This window comes from Indicator indicator, chromosome 5, assembly GCF_027791375.1.
Source record: "Indicator indicator isolate 239-I01 chromosome 5, UM_Iind_1.1, whole genome shotgun sequence".
NCBI classification, from domain to species: domain Eukaryota; kingdom Metazoa; phylum Chordata; class Aves; order Piciformes; family Indicatoridae; genus Indicator; species Indicator indicator.
In genome coordinates, this window is record NC_072014.1 from 39,634,248 (window position 1) to 39,656,052 (window position 21,805).

Below are 21,805 nucleotides of genomic sequence, written 5' to 3' on the forward strand. Positions count from 1 at the left end.
GGACGAGAAGAAACAGCCTCCAGTTGTTCCAGAGGAGGTTTAGGTTGAACATGAGGAACAATTTCTTCCCCAAAAGGGTTGGAAATCATTGGACCAGGCTGCCCAGGGCAGTGGTAGAGACTCCATCCCTGGAGAGCTTTCAAAGCCATGTAGATGTGGTGCTGAGGAACATGGTTTAGTGGTGGCCTTGCAGCGCTGGGTGAACAGTCAGACTCAATGACCTTAAAGGTCTGTTCCAACCAAAATGATTCTGGGGGGAGGGGGGAGACAAGCAATCAAGACAGCCAACTTACTGTTTTAACATCATTAGTACCAATGATTCCTCCAATCTCTCCCAAGTCCTTCAGCAGCAGGTTCAAGATTTCAGTAGCTCTCTTCTTCTGATGGTTACTGAGCTCCTGCAACTGGCCCAGCTCCCTCTGGGTCACCGTCAGGGCACTCTGAAAAGGTAGAAAAGCCACAGTTACCCTTTCCTTCCCAGCATGGGCATCAGGTTTTCTGTGATACCTGGGCTCCATGGCACTGCCTTCTGTTCTCCTGAGTGTGCTTCCTGGCTCAGTGTCCTGCCACATACAATCCCACCTTGCCATAATCCACTTTCACAACTCACTTGCTAACAAGGCTACTTTAGTTCTATTAAACATGGCAAATCCAGTCAGAATCTTATTTGCATAATGCATGTCAAGGAAGGTTAATCACAGAAGCAGGTAGAGGAGGATATAAAATTCAATTTTTTCAGATGGATTTCCAAGTAATCTGTTTTGGGGGGGGGGGGGGGGATAATGAAGTCTCTGTCATGAAAGGAGACCTGGTAATGACAGCTTCCTCAGTTTGTGTAATGAGTTAAGGAACAAGGATGTATTTAGTCAGACAAGCAGCATTTTTCTCAGATCAGATTTGTTCTTTAAGATCAGTACACATCAGCTGAAAAAAATGAGCTGTTTTTTTTCTGATTCCTTCCTTGCTGTCATAGAATCATTGAATGGTTTGGGTTGGGAGGGACTTTTAAAGATCATTTAGTCAAACCTCCCTGCAGTCAGCAGGGACATCTTCAACCAAATCAGGTTGCTCAGAGCCCCAAACAACTTGACCTGCAATGGTTCCTGGGATGGGGCATCTCCCACCTCTCTGGGTAACCTGGGACAGGTTCTCACCACCCTCAGCATAGAAAGTTCCTTCTTTCTCTCCAGTCTGAATCTCCCTCTTTTAGTTCAAACCACCACCCCTTGTTCTACCACAACAGGCCCTGCACAAGAGTCTGTCCCCAGCTTTCTGATTGGCCCCTTTCAGTACTGCATGATCACCAGAAGGTCTCCTTAGAGCCTTCTCTTCTGCAGGCTGAACAAGCCCAACTCTCTCAACCTGGCCTCAAAGGAGATTCCCTGCCTCTCTATAAAAACCCTGCTCCATTGCACAGACCCCAAAGACAGACAAAACACTGCAATTTGCATGAAGCAGCTTTTGACAGCTTTCTTGGTATAACACAGGTTTTAAATAACCACAGCCCAGGCTGGCCAGGTCTTATACTTACTTCCATTGCCACTGTCCTATGCAAAACACAGAGGCTGCAAGAGAGCCACAATCTGCCATCAGCTTCCATAGAGCAGTTCCTGAATTACCTTCATTTCGTTGTTTAACTGAGATAGATGAGAAGGTAGCCCTGGCAAATGTGGATCTTCAGCAGCTTCCCTGCTACTCCACATTTTAAACTACATAGTAACAGCCTCGGCAGCAGGGTCTGAACAATTCCTGAAATGGGGCAGGCTAGAAGCTACCTAGAATCAACCAGGTTGGAAGAGACCTCCAAGCTCATCCAGTCCAACCTATCACCCAGCCCTATCCAATCAACCAGACCATGGCACCAAGTGCCTCATCCAGGCTTCTCTTGAACATCTCCAGGGACAGTGACTCCACCACCTCCCTGAGCAGCCCATTCCAATGGCAATCACTCTCTCTGTGCAGAACTTCTTCCTAATACCCAGCCTGTACCTCCCCTGGCACAGCTTGAGACTACCTGGCAACCCCTGTGCAAGTCCTTAGGGGAGGTGCAGAGTTCAGAGGGTAAGGAGGCAACCACCACTATAAACCCCTTCCTCTTACACTCTTCTGTGCCAGCTCATCAGCCAGCTGCTCGTTGGCCCTTGTTTTGTCCTCCACTTCTTGGGATTTCTGGTCATAATTGACAGCTAATTCTTCCAGGGCTTGCAGGACTTCTTTCACTTCATCTTTAGCTGCTTCGTTCTCGATCTGAAGACGGGTCAGCTCCTCCTGAATCTTCTCATAATCTCTCCTAGTGGAGGCCAGAAGCTGGAAAGCAGATATCACAGAAGCATTACCCACTCAGGAATTTATTCAAAGACAATACTAAAAAGGAGAAAAACAGAGAAAGAAAGCATGGACATACAAGGGCCTGCGAGAAAGGTGGAAAGAAGAGATCCTGCTATTCTGCCAGAAACAGCATCAGCTTCAGCATAAATGCATTTGAAAGGAGCAAAGAAGGCTCTGAACTTCAATGAGATGAAAAATCTGAAATCAGATCCTATTACAACACAAGGCTGAGGCAGAGAAACTTATTTTAAACACTATCACAGCTCCAAATAAATGTTCTGCCCTCGATCCAGTGCTGCAGCTAGGACCAGAAAATGCCACAAAGTCAAATGTTTAAACACAGCCTCACAGCTTTGAACTGAACCAAGGAAAAGGGCTCTCTGAGGCAGTCTCAAAGGTCTCGTGGCATTAGAGAAACGTTTTGATAAGCAAACCTACGAGGAGCCTGCTGAAGACAGATTAGCTGCTCCTGTTTGCTGAGGCAGAATATTAACTACTGAAGATACAGCACTTCACATGTACTGGTGGGCATTTCTGATCTGTTCTGATTTGGTTACATTTACTCTTCACATGTCACTGTAAGCGAAATTTCAGTGACAGAGGTGATTGCAGCTCAGCTGTGCGGTCCTCACCCTTCCTCTTGCCCCGCTCCACCTTTATTCAGATGTTAAAGTCTTAACAACTCAGCTGTTGGCTTCTTAGTAAAAATCCAGACTCAACAACAGTCATGTACTGGAGAAGGATTTGAAAATAAAGAAAAGGTGGCACTTTGCTAATATTTTGCTTTTAATAATAACAACAAAATCAGGACCTAATATTACATAAAACTCATAAAACACTAGAACAGCAACTTCTAAAACTAGTCCATGAGATACAAGATGCTCATTCTAAGAGCAAAGTTTGTTCACTCTTGCAGACAACTCACTTCTTTCCAAGGCTTCTCACATAAGGATTCCTGGAATGTTACTATCCTGGGCACAGGATACAACACAATGTGCTACTCAAGTGTGCTGAGTGAAATTCTCCTGACCTGTCCCACCTCTGCCCACCAGGCTATGAGGAAGTTGAGTGTGAGACCTCCAAGCCAAACAGAAACATCTCTCTAAAACAGATCACCTAAAGGGAGAATGTCAGAGAAGACATTGCTTTCTTTTTTTGGCTGGGAGTGCTAATGGAAAATAGGAAACCAAGCAGGCAGCTACAGACACTGGCAAGTGCCCAAAGTGGTAGAGGGAGGATTCAGATGGAAGGGAAATTTCTCTCACTGGTGATGCTGAAGCCTCAGAAGTGCACTCACGTTACTGAAAAACCTACTGAAATGCCAAAGCCAGATGGCATGTAAATATTTAAACAACAAAATTGCTTAAAATAATCTCTCAGCTAAACACAGATGGAACTATTATTTACATTTACTTCAGAAATGGTCTGTGTGAATATTACTGTGTGACTTCCAGAGAAGGGAAGTGTTAGATATCACCTAGAGCATAAACACAGCTCCCCAGAAGGTTCTTGTTGATACCATGTGGAAAAATACACCAAGGTTTAAAAAGACTGTTAATAAAGCATTATAGCCATCAGCTGGAAACAAAGGGAAGGAGAGGATGGATCTGTTCACAGGGTGGAAGAGTCAGAATCCCCCCCAAAACTCCCCCCTAAGATACCTGAAAAGGAACCAGAAGATACCAGTATCAGCACAGTGCCATCTGTGGCAGGCCTCGGATTTATAATTAACCTGCTAGCTTAATCTAGCAGAAAAAAAGTACTCTGGTTAATTAGGGGGAAGCAGAGTGAGGCAGCTGCTCTGCAGCTAATAGATCAGGGAGTTAATCAGAGCTCTAAGACAGAGCAGGTACATCGCTCCTGCAGCGCAGGTGAAGCTTACACGAGGAACACAAAACCTTGAAAAATTAATTCAATTCCCTTAAAGGAGAAACCCAAAATATCACTTTCAGAGGGAAGAGATGGCCACGCTTCTCAGATGAACCAGCTGAACCTCCTGAACAAGCAACACCAGCTGAAGAGGCTTCAGTCAGTCAGCAAAGCTAAATTATAATGTGCCAAAAAAAAAAGGGGGGGGGGAGAAAAAGTGGTTGGGATTAGAGGACACTGACAACTTGATTCATCTTCCAGATGTGATATGGATTATGGAACACAAAGAGGGTGGGAAGTAGAGCAGTGTAAATATCAAACACAAAGAAAGGAATGCACATCACTCAAAAAATAAAGACAAGGAGGAAAATAACATTTCTTGGAGACACTGGTATGAAAAAGCTGGGAGAAGAAGCTGGTGTAAATTATTGTTTCTGAGGAGGGATCAAATTCTGATCCTTCTGTAAAGCCACAGACATGGGTGGAACACAATACAGAGGAATCAAAATGGTGGCAGGTGAATAAAGACCTTAATCATGGAGTAAACAAAGCTGATTATTCCTGCAGTGAGGTAAGTCCCTGAAGGTGGCAGGTAAGTTGTGGGTGATGAGTAACATTTATTTTTATACTTTGTTCTCTCCCTGGTAAGGAGCTAAACTCTCTGCGAGTTTGGATAAGGATTGAGACATGGACAGAATAATTTTTCAGTTATAAAAGATGCTCAACCTCCAAAAAAAAAAAAAAGAAAAGCAGCCAGCATAATGCTGAACTCCAGTTGAAGTGGGTTGGGTAGCTGGGAGAGGCACACTCCTAGAAAATCACAGCAGTGCTGCACACAAAGGGAGGCCAACCAACGATGTGGAACACTGATGATGGGTGAGCTCCCCCCACCAGGACTCTGTTCATGCTCTGAATGGTTCTTCTGCAATTCCCACTGTTTGAAAACCAGCATAAAACCATCTCCTAAGAAACACAACAGCAACTTGGTGATTCGGTGCTACTGCCAGATACTGCGTCTTCAAAACCTCTCATGAGCAAGTGGAAAATCATAGAATCAGTCAGGGTTGGAAGGGACCACAAGGATCATCCAGTTCCAACCCCCCTGCCATGGGCAGGGACACCTCACACTAGAGCAGGCTGGCCAGAACCTCATCCAGCCTGGCCTTAAACACCTCCAGGGATGGGGCCTCAACCACCTCCCTGGAAAACCCATTCCAGGCTCTCAGCACTCTCATTGGGAAGAACTTCTTCCTCACATCCAGCTTGAATCTCCCCACTTCCAGCTTTAAAATGACCTGGACTGTAAGTTTAGGGCTCATATTTTCCATCTTAAAACCAATAACATTCATTTGATGGAAAGAAACAATGAAATAAAATGTTTGAAGTGACTAACCCAAGATTTAAAAGCAAATCTGTGGTAGCACCAATGATCAATTTTCCAATCTCACATTTTTTTCTCACTGCTGTCTCTGATTGTCAAAATAATGAAGAGCAGAAATTTATTACCAATTTTTTATGCTGTCAGACCAGGAAATCTGTAACTACCTGCAGTCCACAGTGCCTGGACACCTGAAAGGATATACATATAGTGAAAAACGTGTTGCAAGTGAAAAATACTGGCCAGGCTCCTACCTTGGTACCTCCAGCACCACTTCTCAGCAGGATGCTATGCTGTTGTAAGGAGTTATCAAGGCTTAGTGCTCCTCTGAGGATATTACATTTGAAGTTTAAACTTAGCTGTCACACAGGTTTCTCTTCCCTACTGAATGTTAGCCAGTTAATATGAGCAACAATAACTGCAACAGAATCACTAAATAAGGAATTTTTTTCTTACCTCCTCTTGATCCAACATTTGTTGCTTCAGTTTTTCTGCCAGCTGGCTCTGCTGGTTGATCTCATCATCCTGCAATGAAATAGGGTTGCAGAGTTTGAGTTTCTTTTTCAGAGGTCTCATTTGGTCACTTTTATTTCCCCTTTCTAGAAAAGGAGGAAGAATAATGGCACAGATGCACGTCTCAGTGGTATAAAATGAGAGGAAAATTATACACACACAGAGCTACCTAGCAGAAGCAATGCATGAATGCAGTTGTTCCTAGCATTTTTACCTAAGCAGAGGTGTCCCTGATGCTAAACAAGACACTGATGTGGTCAGAGTTGCACCTGGTAACTTGCAGGAGACTTTGCCAATGCATGTGATGCTTTATAGGTGTACAAATGCATGCACCTCACTCCCCCCTCTCTTACTCTGTCCCAAATTTCAGCTGAAGAGAGATCACTAGAGACAGATTTGTAACAGCTACAATTTACAGCTAGCTCTGAGCTGGCTGGATAAAAGAGGAAGCTCAAACCACCACACAGAACTTGCACCTCTCCACTGCAGAATGTTTATTTCCCTTCTCCATCAGAGCCCTTGAAGAAAATACTGTTGGGGAATGCACAGCCAGGCATCCAGCTGTACTGACATTTCAACTTCCTTGTTGACAGCATCCTCATGCGTAGGAAATCATGTTAAATACAGAAGGGAAATGATGACAGACTCCACTGGGTGAGTCCTTCCTCCAAAACACCACAGGAGGCCCACAAAGCACAGCACCTGACCAAGTCCACCTCACAGAATCACAGAATTGCCTAGATTGGAAAAGACCTTTAAGATCATCGAGGCAAATCATCAGCTTACCTCTGACAAGTCCTTGAACTAACCCACATCCTACAGCTACACAACTCTGAAATACCTCCAGGGAGGGGGGACATCTCTGTTCTGGAGATGGATATCCTTCTCCAAAGGAACTCACCAGAGATAAGCAACTGCTTTCTTGCCCTATCAGAGCCAATTGATATTCTGTGTTTTGCTGACAAGCAAGCTAATAGATTGATTTCTGATAGCAAACACAGCTATCGAGTACCAGCTGCTCTCATCCAAAATGGTCAATGGTTTGAATCTGCCCTTTTTTTTTGTTTTCTTTTTCTTTTTCCCCACTTCTTATCTTCACAGAAGCTGAAGCTATTAATGGTAAGTGCTGGGTAAATGTATTGCTGATAGCTTTAAGTGCCAATGATGTATTTCAAGCTGTGCAAATAAATAAATAAAGAAAGAAACCACCTGGACTCTAGGCAGTGTTCACAGATAAAATAACACCAACAAAAGAGACCCAAAGGTTGCATATTTTCCTTCAAATTCTAGTACATAATAAATATATTAAGAATATTAAGCTATGGTCTCCCTTTTTTTTCTCCTGTGACTCCAAGATGTTGTCACAAGTTTGCTGAGAGATTTCACAAAACTCACTGAAGAAAAGGAGTGCTGAAATGCCTGTCCTGAGAACTTAAACCTGGCTCTGATTTCATGGAGAATGCTCCCCAAACATTATCTGCAGAGGAACAGAGTCAGATAACTGACAGAGAATCACAGAATTGCTTGCTATGAAAAAAGATCTTTAAGATTAAGTTCAACAATTAACCCAGCACTGCCAGGTCACCATTAAACCAAGTGCTTCAGCACCACATCTACGCAGCTTTTCAGTCCCTCCAGTGATGGGGACTCCACCATGGCCCTGAGTAGCCTGTTCCAGGCCTTGATGACCTTTTCAGTGAAGAAGTTTTCCTCATGTCCAACCCAAACCTCCCCTGGTGCAACTTGAGGCCCTTTCCACTTATCATGTCACTTAGAATGATAGAATCAACCAGGTTGGAAAAGACCTCCGAGATCATCAAGTCCAACCTATCACCCAGCACCTGAGGACTAACTCAACCATGGCTTCAAGTGCCACATCCAATCCTTTTTTGAACACCTTGTTGCCCTTCTCTGGACACATTCAAGTGTCTCAATGTCCTTCTTAAACTGAGGAGCCCAGAATTGGACACAGTACTCAAGGTGTGGCCTAACCAGAGCTAAGTACAGGGACAGAATGCCTTCCCTGCTCCTGCTGGCCACATTATTTCTGATACAGGCCTGGATGCCATTGTCCTTCTTGGCCACCTGGGCACACTGCTGGCTCATGTTCAGCTGCTGTCAACCAGCACCCCCAGGTCCCTCTCTGCCTGGCTGCTCTCCAGCCACTCTGACCCCAGCCTGTAGCTCTGCATGGGGTTGTAGCCAAGGCATAGCACCCAGCCCTTGGACTTGTTAAATGCCATCCTGTTGGACTCTGCCCATCTGTCCAGTCTGTCAAGGTCCCTCTGGAGGGCCCTCCTACCCTCTAACAGATCAACATCTGCTCCCAGCTTGGTGTCATCTGAAAACTCACTAATGGTGGACTCAACCCCTCATCCAGATCATCAATAAAGATATTGAACAGGATTGGGCTCAACACTGATCCCTGGGGGACACCACTAGCGACTGGCGCAGGTGTTGATCTGTTAGAGGGTAGGAGGGAAGTGGCACCATTCACCACCATTCTCTTCTCCCTGTTCCTAGGGAGAGGAGACTGACCCCCACCAGGCTCTAGCTTCCTTTCAGGACATTGTAGAGAGCCAGAACATCTCCCCTGAGCCTCCTTTTCTCCAGGCAGAACAATCCCAGTTTACTCAGCTGCTCCTCACAAGACCTGTGCTCCAGACACTTCCCCAGCTTTGTTGCCCTCCTTTGGACATGATCTAGTTTTATGCAGTGATAGTGTTTGGAACCTTGGGACATTTTCAGCTCATTGTGCTGTAGAAATTGAGACATGCCCCCTACCCTACCCACCCATTCTGGCTTAGTTTGCCATTTACACCCAGGGAATGGAGTCAAACCACATGTCCACACCTTATCATCCAGCTGCCTGTAGAGACTGGCAATCTCCTCATCATATTTCTGCTTCTCCTCTGTGGAGATGCTGGCAACAACAGGAGTGATGTTGTCGATGATCGGGGTGTTATCACAAGGCTCCAGGTTCTTCTGGTCCTTCGCGCTGATCTGTTCGTCTTCAGGCACAGCTTCTCCTGCAGACACAAAATCAAAGGTCATCAGGGGCTGAGAGAGAAAGTTGTCCAAGGGATGGCCCTTCAGGGATGCTGAGAGGCAGCCAGCAAAGCAAAGAAGGGCTGTAGCCAGCTGTACAGGGCAGGCAACTGTCACACATAGAAATGAGAGGTAGAAGTAGGTGTGGAAGGATGACCATCCTCGTTAGAAAGGTGACCTCCATGGTTAGAAATGCTTGAATGGCTGTCATTAAAGTCCTCAACTCCTGGCTCTCTTTTCACTCAAGCCCTCTATAGATGGGATTGGCTCCATGGATTAACAGACGTGACATGAGGTTCAACAAGACCAAATGCAAAGTCCTGCATCTGGGTCAGGGCAATCCCAGACACTGATATAGGCTGGGCAGGGACTGGCTTGAGAGCAGCCCTGAAGAAAGAGACTTGGGGGTGCTGGTGGATGAGAAGCTCAACAGGAGCCAGCAGTGAGCACTTGCAGCCCAGAAAGCCAACCAGAGCCTGGGCTGCAGCAAGAGAAACGTGGCCAGCAGGGCCAGGGAGGGGATTCTCCCCCTCTGCTCCACTGTGGTGAGACCCCACCTGGAGTACTGTGTCCAGTTCTGGAGCCCCTAGCACAAGAAGGATCTGGAGGTGCTGGAATGTGTCCAGAGAAGGGCCATGAGGATGATCAGAGGGCTGGAGCTCCTCTCCTATGAGGACAGACTGAGAGAGTTGGGGCTGTTCAGTCTGGAGAAGAGAAGGCTCCAAGGAGACCTTCTTGTGGCCTTCCAGTATCTGAAGGGGGCTCCAAGAAAGCTGGGGAGAGACTTTTGAGGGTGTCAGGGAGTGACAGGGCTGGGGGGAATGGGAAAAAAACTAGAAATGGGGAGATTCAAATTGGATGTTAGGAAGAAATTCTTCCCCATGAGGTTGGTGAGACACTGGAACAGGCTGTCCAGGGAGGTGGTGGAAGCCTCATCCCTGGAGGTTTTTAAGGCCAGGCTGGATGTGGCTGTGAGCAACCTGCTGTAGTGTGAGGTGTCCCTGCCCATGGCAGGGGGGTTGGAACTGGATGAGCCTTGAGGTCCCTTCCAACCCTGACAATTCTATGATTCTATGTGTAAATAAGGATGAAATAAACCCTGCTTTTTGACCTGGTAATTCAATGTCTCTGACTCTGCAGTGTTCCAACTGCCTTATCAATGCTCCCTCCCCCACAATGAACTGCAAGAGCATCAGGACAAGAAGCAGGACTGCAAGAAGCAGTATCTCAAACGATCTTCACCCCCTGCCTCCTCACAGCTCAAATGAAAGTGCATACACCAATGTGCAGATGTTGCCTCTGCATACCAGACAGGATGTTCTCCCTACACATTTCCTTTCTCCACCCTCTTCTCAGAGTACTATTGTCTCGTGTAACAGTGGTGCATGGCAATTACGAGCCTGCTGCAGCTCAGTGAAGAGGGACAGGCAAGGCATCCATGCCAGAAATTGAATCTGCTCTCATTAGAGTCTGATGAACAGATTCTCTGAGCTGCTAGATGCTGCTTGTGTGGCTTGAGCTGTGGGCAGCTTACATCCAACCCTTCTCCACAAACAGGTTTAGTCTTTTTCATAGATTCACAGAATGGTTTGGGTTGGAAGGGACCTTAAAGATCATCTAGTTCCAATGCCTCCCACGATGGGCAGGAACACCTCCTGCTAGACTTGGCTGCTCAAGGCCTCACTCATCCTGGCCTTGAACAGCCCCAGGGAGGAGGCATCCACAACCTCCCTGGGCAATCTATTCCAGAGTATCACCACCCTCGTACTGAAGAATTTCTTCCTAAGCTCCACTCTAACCCTACTCTCCCTCAGCTTCAAACCATTCCCCCTTGCCCTGTCTCTAAACACCCTCATGAAAAGTCCCTCTCCTGCCTTCCTGTAGGATCTCTTATTGGAAGGCAGCTCTAAGGTCCCCCGGAGTGTTTTCCTCTCCAGGCTGAACACCCTCAGCTCCCTCAGCCTACTATCCTTATAGTAGAGGTGCTCCAGCCCTTGGATCATCTTTGTGGCCCTCCTCTGGGCTCACTCCAACAGTTCCATGTCCTCCTTATGCTGTGCACACCAAAACTGGCTGCAGCACTCGAGGTGGGTTTTTCTATGAAAAGCTGCAATTTTTTAGACCCATAAAGCATTCCTCTGGCCAAAACAGCAGAGGCACAATTTATCTTACTGGCAGGGAGACAAGGTAAGAGGATAAACACATCAATACCCAAGAAGGGTAGTTCAGGGCCCAAAGCAAAACAAAACAGGGCTTGGAAAAGCACAGCCAACTAACAGAGAAGAGAAGTTTTTCAAGCTTAAAGCATGAAAAAGGGTAATGTGAAATCAAGCACCACAAGCTCTCTAAAACTGCTTCACTCAAAACACTTTTTGCTCTATCACTGGTAGCTTGATGATGTTTTATATTATTGGAGTAAAATATGAATTGATTCTTTATTGTTGTGTTTCCCTGGAGCAGACTGGGAAAGGTGGGCTTGGTGAGGCTGTGAGACCTTGCACACAGGGGCAATGATGCTTAGGAGAATCCATCAGGAGCCTCCCAAAATTAATCTTTATAGCTTTTTCATTCATTGGACAAGAACAACCTGTAACAACGCAAGAGCACATTTTGCACTTGGATATAGGGCTGCTGAAATCCTGCTGCAGGGAGAGCTGGGCACACCCATTCCCTGCTACAATTTTATGTTGTATATTCTTTTGTAAATTTATGGAATAAGCTACACAACACCAGTGGAATATTTATGCATCCATCCTGCATTTCATATTCCAGATGCAATTTCTGCCAGGCTTTCATTCGTAAAGAGCCTCCCTTGACTGAATCTCCTTCCAAACAAAGCAACTGCAGAAGGTCAGACAAGAAATCAATAGTATTTGAAATGAATTGGATGTATTGCTGGGTGAGGAAAGCAGGACAGAGGGAGGGGATGAGGAGGTGTGTGTTATTTAGACAAAACAGAGGTGGCACGTTGTCAGAGCTTGCTTACACATAAAGGATCCATGCAGGGTTTTCTAAAGAAAAAGTGTTTCTAAAGTGAGAAGGAAATTAAAGTCATCACATTCAGCAAACAGGGAATGCAAGAGGCAGAAGGTGAGCAGGTTATAAATCCCCAGCACTCCCCAACACCACCAGATGCCTGAGCGTCTCCATAGCAATTGCTCAGTGCTGATAAGGGAAAGATTCCCCAGGCTGGAGTCTCCAGAGAAAGGCAGGGAGCACAATCATTAGGTAACCATCTCATCTGAAAGGCAAGCTGAATGCAGGAAGCTATTCTATTATCCTTTTTTTTTTTTTTTTTTGCACCCATAAAGGTCAGGTATTATCTTCCAAGGAGTGATTTCACCCAGGATGTTCAAAAGCAGACTTGACTGCACAAAACAAATGGTGACTAATAATTAAATCACAGATTTGTTCTGGCTATGGATGCTCCAGGTTTGCAAGAGTGACACACTGCTGAACTGCAAGATGCATCAACATGAGGCTGACAAGCAATTTAGAAAAGAAAAATGACTCCAAGGAATCAGGGGTTTACTGTCAAGGGGTTGCTGGGATTTCAGGGTGCAAGGGTTGGTTTGTTTGGGTTGGGGAATTCTTTGTTGTTTCATCAGGTGTTTGTGTGTTTTATTTGGGCTTTTGGGTTTCTAACATATGGAATAAAAGTGAAAAGCAAAGATGACTTTGAGGAAACTGTTCATGCCTCAGATGAAATAATTTTTTTTTATTTGTATGTAAGTATAAAAATCATACAACCATGGAATGGTTTGGGTTGGAAGGGACCCTAAAGATCAGCTAGTTCCAACCTCCTGCCATGGCCAGGGACACCTCCCCAGGTTGCTCAAGGCCTCATCCAACCTGGTCTTGAACATTTCCAGGGAGAGGGTTCCAGGGGTTTTCCTGGGCAACTTGTTCCAGTGTCTCACCACCCTCACTGGAAAGAATTTCTTCCTAATCTCCAGCCTCAACCTCCCCTCTTCCAGCTCAAATCCATTGTCCTTAATCCTATCAGTACAAGCCCTCATAAAAACTCCCTCCCCAGCTTCCACATAGCCCCCTTCAGGTACTGGAAGTATTCTTCCTCTTCTACCATCCTACACTTCAGTGTACAGCCTACCCTGAGGAGCAAGTCCCTGTGTTTCTAAACAGAAAATTGGCTGCTCTCCACATAAATTTCACTTAGAAGCCACAGAAGGAGACAAGTAGTCAATCTTCTAATCAGATGAGACTCCTAATCATTGCACTAATGGATTAATTAATCTAATGTTAAACTCAATCATAAAAAATAAGCCCCAGATCTAAAGCATAATGGAACCAATTTTCATGCCTAAAGAGCAGAGTTCTTTTAGCTCCCCCTCAAAACGGTGATATTTTTACCTTTTCTTTATTAATATTGCTAATGTTACTACAAATCATAGATGCCTTCCTGTATTTTCCACACTGATACCATGCTAGTGTTGGCATTTCAAATGGTACCTTCTGCATATGGCTGCTCCTGGTTTCCCTGGTTTTTGCTTCTTCACCTTGCAGTTCTTATAAAGCTACAGCTCTTGAATGGTGAGCTTGGAACTAGCGTGACTGCTGTGATTTAAGACCTGTACTCATTGCCACCTTGTGGTACTTACCATTTCTCCACCTGTTGAGTTCCAGCTCTAGATGCTGGATAACATTCTTTAGGCTCTTGTTTTTGTCCTTCTCCTTCTCGTACTTTTTCTTCCACTCCTCTGCAGTCAGCTCCAGATTCACAGACACTGTGTTCTTGATCGTCTTAGCCCTGTGCAACGAAACCAGGTGTCAGGTGCTCTGCAACTCTTATCTCAAGACAACAGGAAAACAACATCTGTAATTTATTTTCTGAAGTGCAATGTCACAACTCCTTTTTTCCCTCAGACCCTCAGTACTGTTACTGCCTAGAAGCCGCGGTAGAAACGTTTCCATATCAAACTTCAGCAGTCAGTGACTTGGAGCAGAAATGGATCTGCCTCTTCAGATTCCTTCAAAAACAGCAGCTCTGGAAACTGTTCTCAGATTAAGGACTTACTGCTCTGCTAGCTAAGTGTCACCTCGCTGCTCCTCCTAGCCTGAGACCCACCACAGAGTTCCCCACACCAGCCTCTGACCATGGGCTTGCTCTATCCCTTAACAACCATCCTTTGAACTTCACCAAATGCAGCAAATCTCAGCTGTGATTCAAGCTTCACAGCGTGAAGGATGTCACACAGTGAAACAGAGATATGGACACTCCTGAGAGCCAAATTGTGCTTTCAAATACATGTTTGGGAGTGGAAGGAAGAGAAGGAGGAGAATAGCTGGTCACCACCAGGTAACTGGTTACTGCTCTCAGTGGGAAGGGAGCCTGAACTCGTGCCTGTGCCACTGTAAGCAAGCTCAGGAGTTACTGCAACTCTAGCAAAAATGCCATCGAATTTAATCCTTCTAACAACAACCACCACCACTTTATCATGAAAGTGCTTAGCTCTAATTGAAACTAAACAACTGCACTAGAAAGTGCCTAGTGAGCAGAAAACAATGCAGAGCACCTACTCTAGCAAATCCACATTTAAAAAGAAAAACAAACAAATCAGTCTGAATTAAGAAGCCTTCAGATCTTTGCCCTTTGCTGCTCAGCTGCTGAGTCCCTCCAAAGACTCCAGTGTTACTGAAGAAAGTAGAGGCTAAGGACCAGTATCTGAAAGGGGCCTAGAAGAAAGCTAGGGAGGGGCTTTTTACAAGGGCTTGTAGTGATGGGATGAGGGTCAATGGATTGAAGCTTCAGGAGGGCAGATTTAGACTGGAGATCAGGAAGAAATTCTTTCCAGTGTGGGTGGTGAGACACTGGAGCAGGTTGCCCAGGGAGGTTGTAGATGCCCCCCTCTGGAGGTGTTCAAAGCCAGGCTGGATGAGGCCTTGAGCAACCTGGGCTGGTAGGAGGTGTCCCTGCCCACGGCAGGGGGTTGGAACCAGATGATCTTTAAGGTCCCTTCCACCCCAAGCCATTCCACTCTATGCATCTATGAATAATAGACAAACCTCCTGCATCAGTTTGTAAAGGGTGGGCTGAAATGTCAATGCAAGAAAGTATGACTAGGAATGGGCCACAGACACATGGGCTTCATTATTTTCTTCACAGTTCCACCTCCTGATTCTAAAGGCATCCTTTAAATGTGGCAAATCATTAAAAACCCTGGAAGGTCCTTTCCAACCTAAGCCATCCTATGATTCTGTGTCTATGTCCATGCTCATGGCAGGGAGCTTGGAGTAGATGATCTCTTCTAATCCCTTCCAATCTAAGCCATTCTATGATTCTGTAGCTGTGCCCCACACTCCAAACTCTGCTCCAGTGCTTTGCTCTATATGGCAAGCAGGAGTTTTATTACCTCAGAAAGATTCTGAAATAACTTTGTACTTTTAAAATATGCAGTGGCTTTTACATATTGGCTCTGCCAAAAGCATGGCTCAAGCTTCCACTCACTGAAGTGCACTAGGAGAAAAAAAAACTATGCCACACCATAATGTTTATCAGCTGCATTACTCTATAGTGATGGATGAAGTACTTTGGAGCACCTAAAATGAATAACAATGTAAAAGCACAAGGAAAGATGGAGTAGAAAGAGAAGAAAGTGACTCCCTGTAAGAGAGGGGCACGTGGTTGATTAGTGTAAGTGGGTCTGTGAAGAAGAATTTTATTCCTAACAACTTACTTTAATGGTGAAATAATTCTTTCTTGCTAGGAAAGATGGGGGCACCAGTAATCACCCATGACTCATAATAGACCTTCCCTCTAATGATATTCATGCCCTTACTACTCTCACATCAGAAAAATGAAACAGCACAGCCAAAGAGCCTGGAAAAGAAAATGTTTCCTGCAGGCAGCAAGGCTCCCATCCCAACTACTAACAACCAGCCCTGAGTATGTGCAGGGTGTGTGCTGCTCTGCAGGTCTAGCACACCACCAGTCCCCCTGCTTGGCTTCCTTTCTGACAATCCAAAGTTCTCTATGAGGAATTCCCATTTCAGCCCAATTCTACAGCTCCTCAGCAAGCGAAAATCCCCCCCAAAACCCCACCCAAGCACTCTCACAAAGTATTTAGCCTAAGAGGGGCCTAGAAGAAGATGAGGACAGTCTTTTGAGCAGGGCCTGTAGGGACAAGGCAAGGGGTGATGGGTTTGAACTAAAAGAGGGAGGTTCAGACTAAAGAGAAGGCAAGAACTTTTAATACTGAGGGTGCTGAGGCCCTGGCCCAAGTTACCTAGAGAGGAGATAGATGCCCCATCCCTGGAACTATTCCAGATCAGGTTTGTCTGGGGTCCTGAACAACCTGCTCTAGCTGAATATGTCCCTGCACATGGCAGAGGGCTTGGACTAGATGACCTTGAAACATTCCTTCCAACACCAATCAGTCTGTGATTCCATTTTCCCAGTCCTTTTAGCTGACATCCTAGTCCTTAGTGAAGAACATCCTAAAAATGTGTGATGGTTTGAAACTGTCTTTTTAATTTTTCCTTGCAAAGTTCAGAACAGAGAAAGTGAAAGAATGTAAATAAGTCACTATTGGGTGTAGGAAAGCAAAATACTGATTGTTCTAAACACTTCCATTGGATAGATAGAAATGTTTAAGAACTATTACCCAAAACAAAGTAGGCACTCTGCACATTCTGCGTTCGGCAGTGGGGGCAGTTGCTGGGCTGTCTGGCTGCTGTTTCTTCTTCTCTTCTGGCTGAAGATAACACGTACTGACCTTGGCAGCTAAGTTAACAACTTTCTGCTTAACTAACTCTGCTTCTCTGTCCAGGGGGGTCTGGGGGGGAAGCTCTTGGAGAGAGAGAGGCCCCTTTGGGAGGGTCCCCTTGGGGGGAAGCAAAGGGAGATCGATTGTGCTTTTTCTGTTGATTGTATATATTTGTGAATGTTGTGAATTTTGTATATTTGTACATATTCATTGCATTTCATCTGCTTGTAAATACAGCTTTTCATTTGCTTCCAGACTGAGCTAGCCTGGTTATTGTTGGTGGGGGGGGAATTTCAGCTCACACCGACACAAAATGTTCCTCTTCCTAGATAAGTGTTTACCCCACCTGGAGTACTGTGTCCAGTTCCGGAGCCTGAGACTGAGAGAGTTGGGGCTGTTCAGTCTGGAGAAGAGAAGGCTCCAAGGAGACCTTCTTGTGGCCTTCCAGTATCTGAAGGGGGCTACAAGAAAGCTGGGGAGGGACTTTTGAGGGTGTCAGGGATTGATAGGACTGGGGGGAATGGAGCAAAACTAGAAATGGGGAGATTCAGATTAGATGTTAGGGAAAAGTTCCTCACCATGAGGGTGGTGAGAGACTGGCAGAGGTTGCCCAGGGAGGTGGTGGAAGCCTCATCCCTGGAGGTTTTTAAGGCCAGGCTGGATGTGGCTGTGAGCAACCTGCTGTAGTGTGAGGTGTCCCTGCCCATGGCAAGGGGGTTGGAACTGGATGATCCTTGAGGTCCCTTCCAACCCTGACAATGCTATGATTCTATGTCACATCACTTTATGCTCTGCCAGCCAGGATGTGCAGAGTCAGTTTGAGAACTATTTTGCTCCAAACAGAAAGGCAACTTTTACCAGTTACTGGAAAGAGAAATGAAACCAAGAGAAAGGTAAACTGAAATAACACAGAAACTGGACTTCCTCTGCACACACTTGCTCAAGTCCCCAAGCATACAACTGCCCCAGAGATCCTGGAGCACTTGCACATCACAGAGCAAAAGTGAACCCCTTTTAATCCAGATTTGTTTGTAAAAAATGAAACAAGAGTTTCATGACCTTATTATCAACTTCGTCTGAGCCACTACATTTTATTAGAGAATCCTGGAATTGTTTTGGTTGGAAAAAACCTTTAAGAACATCAAGTCCAACCATTCTCTAACTCTGCCAAGTCTGGTGCTACATCATTCCCCTCAGCACCACATGTCTGTGGCTTTGAAATACCTCCAGGGATGGGGATTCAGCCACCTCCCTGGGGAGGCTGTTCCAGTGTCTGAGAGCTCTTTGAGTGAAGAAGTTTCTTCTAACATCCAAATGCTGCTTACATTTCTTTTTACTTCACACTGTACCTGCAGAGAGAGCTCAGCACAACAGCAAGCAGACTGAAACCTAACACAGTACCTACTCATCTATTTAAAATTAAATGTCCCTTGTGGCTGTGTTAGTGCCCTGGAGCCTTATCCAGAGTGAATCAGAGTGAATCAGCAGAAACTTTGGGATTGCTCTTCTGTTCTACAGAGGTGTAAGAGTCATGCTTGTCTGAAATCACCTGCAGTGGAAAATTGGACGTGGGAAGGTTTAGACTGTGAACCATCGACACATTTACACTTATACTGTCAACAAAAAATGTGCAGCTCTTTATGCTTCAGAATTATTAATACTCCTTATTTAATTCCTGCATCTTCATCTTTGCAATCAGTCACCATTTCTGTGAGTTCATAGATGGGATTTCATTAAAATCTCCTATCTTCAATAACTTACACTTATGCTCATCATACAAGGGTGAATTAAAACCCCACAGCCACCCTTCACTCAGTTACATGTTAACAACCACTTCCTCCTTCCACACTCTTTTTCCATAAAAAACTTGCTGCAGTGACCTGGGAAGTTCCTTTGGGAAGTTTTTGCTGCATGCTGTTACTTAGATGAGTGGCTCAGAGTTCTGCAGTGAAGGAAGGACACAGCCATGCTACAGGAGTAGCCATGTCTACTCATTTTCTGAACACCTCCAGGGGTGGTGGCTCCACCACCTCCATGGGCAGCCTGTTCCAATGCCTGACCACTCTTTCAGTAAAGAAATTCTTCCACACTTATTTTATCCTTGTTTGTTTCAGAGGACTTGTTAAGATTCTTCACAAGGATGCTTAGGGGACTTGAGCATCTCCCCTGGGAAGAGAGACTGAGAGCCCTGGGGCTGTTTAGTCTGGAGAAGAGAAGCCTGAGAGGGGATCTGATCAATGTCTATCCATAGCTGAGAGGTGGGTGTCAAGGGGAGGGGGCCAGGCTCTTTTCAGTGGTGTGCAATAATAACACAAGGAACAATGGATACAAACTTGAACATAGAAAGCTTCACCTCAACATGAGGAGAAACATCTTTACAGTGAGGGTGACAGAGCCCTGGAACAGGCTGTCCAGGAGGGTTGTGGAGTCTCCTTCTCTGGAGACTTTCCAAACCCACCTGGATGCATTCCTGTGTGGACCACCCTGCTTTGGCAGGGAAATTTGACTCAATGATCTCTGGAGGTCCCTTCCAACCTCTAATGTTCTGTGATTCTATCAAAGTTGTCACTCTTACACAGTGTCCACAGCCTTCAATTTTCTTAATGGTTATTTTTTTTTTTTTTTTTACAACTCTAACAATAATCACTGAGCTGCTGTTCAAGAAGGAGACATCTTAAAAGCAGCAAGAGCATTATCAGATAAACCTGAACGTTTTCCACTGAGTCAGCCAACAGAAGACTGCCCAGTCCCATTATCACCCCCAGAACATTTCAAAGAGCAACGATAATGCTTTGTACCTTCTGCAGGAGAAATGATCGCAGCTTCTAAGTGGTGCAGCTGCCAGCCAACATTAACGTTTATTTCTCTGGTACCATAGGGAATAAAGAAACAGTTTCCTCCTAAGTTCTCCAGGACTGTTTTTGAACAACCCCAGAAAACATAATCTCCTTATTTTAAAATGCCTGCTCATCTCACTGCCCTCAGCATGCCTGGCTCAGAACACGTGGAAGAGCCCAAGTGTTGCAGCCACTGCTCTGAGGGCAGCTGCAGACCAATTCCTTAGCATGCTGTGTAGAACAAAACAATAACATTCCATGTGTGCCAAGAACAACAGCCTCACGTTGGCACCCTTGGGTTGGAACATGATGGAGAAGCCACATCCTTGACATGCTGGCACCTCCTATTGGGAAAAGATTTTAGTTTACACATGTGGTTGGGTTTTACTGGTTAAGGCATTGACAACAAAGAGTATAAAAAACCAGCCACTCTGAACAATAGTTTTCTTGGATTAGGAACTTAGGTAGGAATGGCTTCAGTCAGGGCTGCTAGGGACTTCTGCTTGTTAGTTAGCTACTTCTGGCCAAGGCTTCGGTGTAGGGATGCTGCTAGGGATATGCTCAGGACTTTTGTTAGCTGCTTCATCTGTCAAGGGCTCCCAGGACTTCTTCTGTAAATGGGACTCTGAGACTCTGTAATCCAAGGGATTTTACAATGCAGCAATAAAGGACTTCTGGGAGGATTTCTGAGATGCTCTGCTCTCTGCATTTCTGGAATCTCATTGTTACACAGCAACAGGGTTCCTGCCTCCATTCGTCACCCAATGGCAGCCCGAATCGTGAGAAGAAAAACAACACCCAAGTGTCAACTAAAGCTAAAGCCAAGCAGGACTCACCTTTGTCCAAACATCAGGGTTGACTTTGTTTCTGCTTCATTGAACACAGAAGGAGAACAGCATATCACAATGGTGGTTCTGCAGTTCCCACCAAGGGAGTCCTGAAGTATTCGGGTCATTTTGCTGTCTCGGTATGGAACGTGGGTTTTCTAATCAACAGCAGGAGAGAGAGGAGCAACTTTTTAATGAGAGAGAAGATTGAGTTGACAATGACAGGCTTAATGGGTTTAAAGCATGCAATCCTGAGGAGCAATTGGTTTGATTGTGCTGAGATTGGAGAACCACTCAAGTGAAATCACTGAGAAGTAGTTTCTTTTCTTCAGCAGAAGAGCAAAAATGTCACCAGTTTGTGCTTGGAAAGCTAAGATTTCCTTCTCTCTAAATTGAAAGGGAAGCTGATTTTATTATGAGCATGGCAAAGAAACAGATAAATAAAAAGGCATTCTTCAACAACACACAACAGGATTACTTACAGTTCCTTCTGCCAGAGCAGATATCACATTGCCTAAAGCAGACAAAGACTTATTGATATTTTTAGCTTCATCCAGAACAGCGCCCTCCGCTCCGGTTTTGCTGACCTACCAAAGAGAGCAGGCAACAGTCAGGCTGTGCTGCTGCAACAACACAGCTACAGTGCAGACACTGCAACACCTACAGATGCTTGTGGAAGAAAAACAAAGCAAGATTTCTTCTCAGCATGAAGAAAAAGAAGAATTTTATATGCACTTTTTGTTTGGAAGCCTGTCACCTTTCTTCCAGAGTAGAAGCAAGCCAACCCTTACTTTGCTCAGGGAAAAGCTGCTAAGTCTGTGAAAGCCCAAGGACAGTTGAGGACCACTTCCCAGACCAGACTGTCCATGCAAATAGGCAACTCCACAGGTATGTTCTCAAGGTACACTCAGTGCCACACCATATGCCACCAAATGAGATGCTGAGGGGACTGGATTGTCTCTCTGAGGTGGAAAGGCTGAGAGACCTGCAGTTGTTTAGCTTGAAGAGGAAATCTTCTCAGTGCTCAGCATGAGCTAACGGGTGAGGGACAAGAGGATGGGGCCAGACTCTTCTCAGTGCCCAGCAATAGGACAAGGGGCAATGGGCACAAACTGGAACCCAGCAGGTTCCATCTGAAGATGAGGAGAAACTTCTTTGCTGTGAGGGTGCTGGAGCCCTGGAGCAAGCTACCCAGGGAGGCTGTGGAATCTCCTTCTCTGGAGAGATTCCAAACCCACCTGGACATTGTGATCCTGGGCAGCCTGCTATGGGTGACCCTGA

General features: G+C 45.4%; 1 protein-coding gene across 4 annotated transcripts in view; it reads right to left on the reverse strand.

Annotated features, from left to right (window-relative positions):
* KIF5C (kinesin family member 5C) overlaps positions 1 to 21,805 on the reverse strand; it is a 90,263-nt gene that overhangs the window by 17,288 nt on the left and 51,170 nt on the right. For 3 of the 4 annotated variants that reach the window (XM_054380888.1, XM_054380887.1, XM_054380886.1), the window contains 7 exons: positions 21,007 to 21,111; positions 20,534 to 20,682; positions 13,756 to 13,904; positions 8,942 to 9,117; positions 6,032 to 6,100; positions 2,101 to 2,307; positions 290 to 440 (listed from right to left, as the gene is read on the reverse strand). In XM_054380888.1, coding sequence (XP_054236863.1) covers positions 290 to 440; positions 2,101 to 2,307; positions 6,032 to 6,100; positions 8,942 to 9,117; positions 13,756 to 13,904; positions 20,534 to 20,682; positions 21,007 to 21,111 — 1,006 coding nt within the window. The remainder of the gene's footprint in view (positions 1 to 289; positions 441 to 2,100; positions 2,308 to 6,031; positions 6,101 to 8,941; positions 9,118 to 13,755; positions 13,905 to 20,533; positions 20,683 to 21,006; positions 21,112 to 21,805) is intronic. The other variant, XM_054380885.1, reaches the window with a different exon arrangement.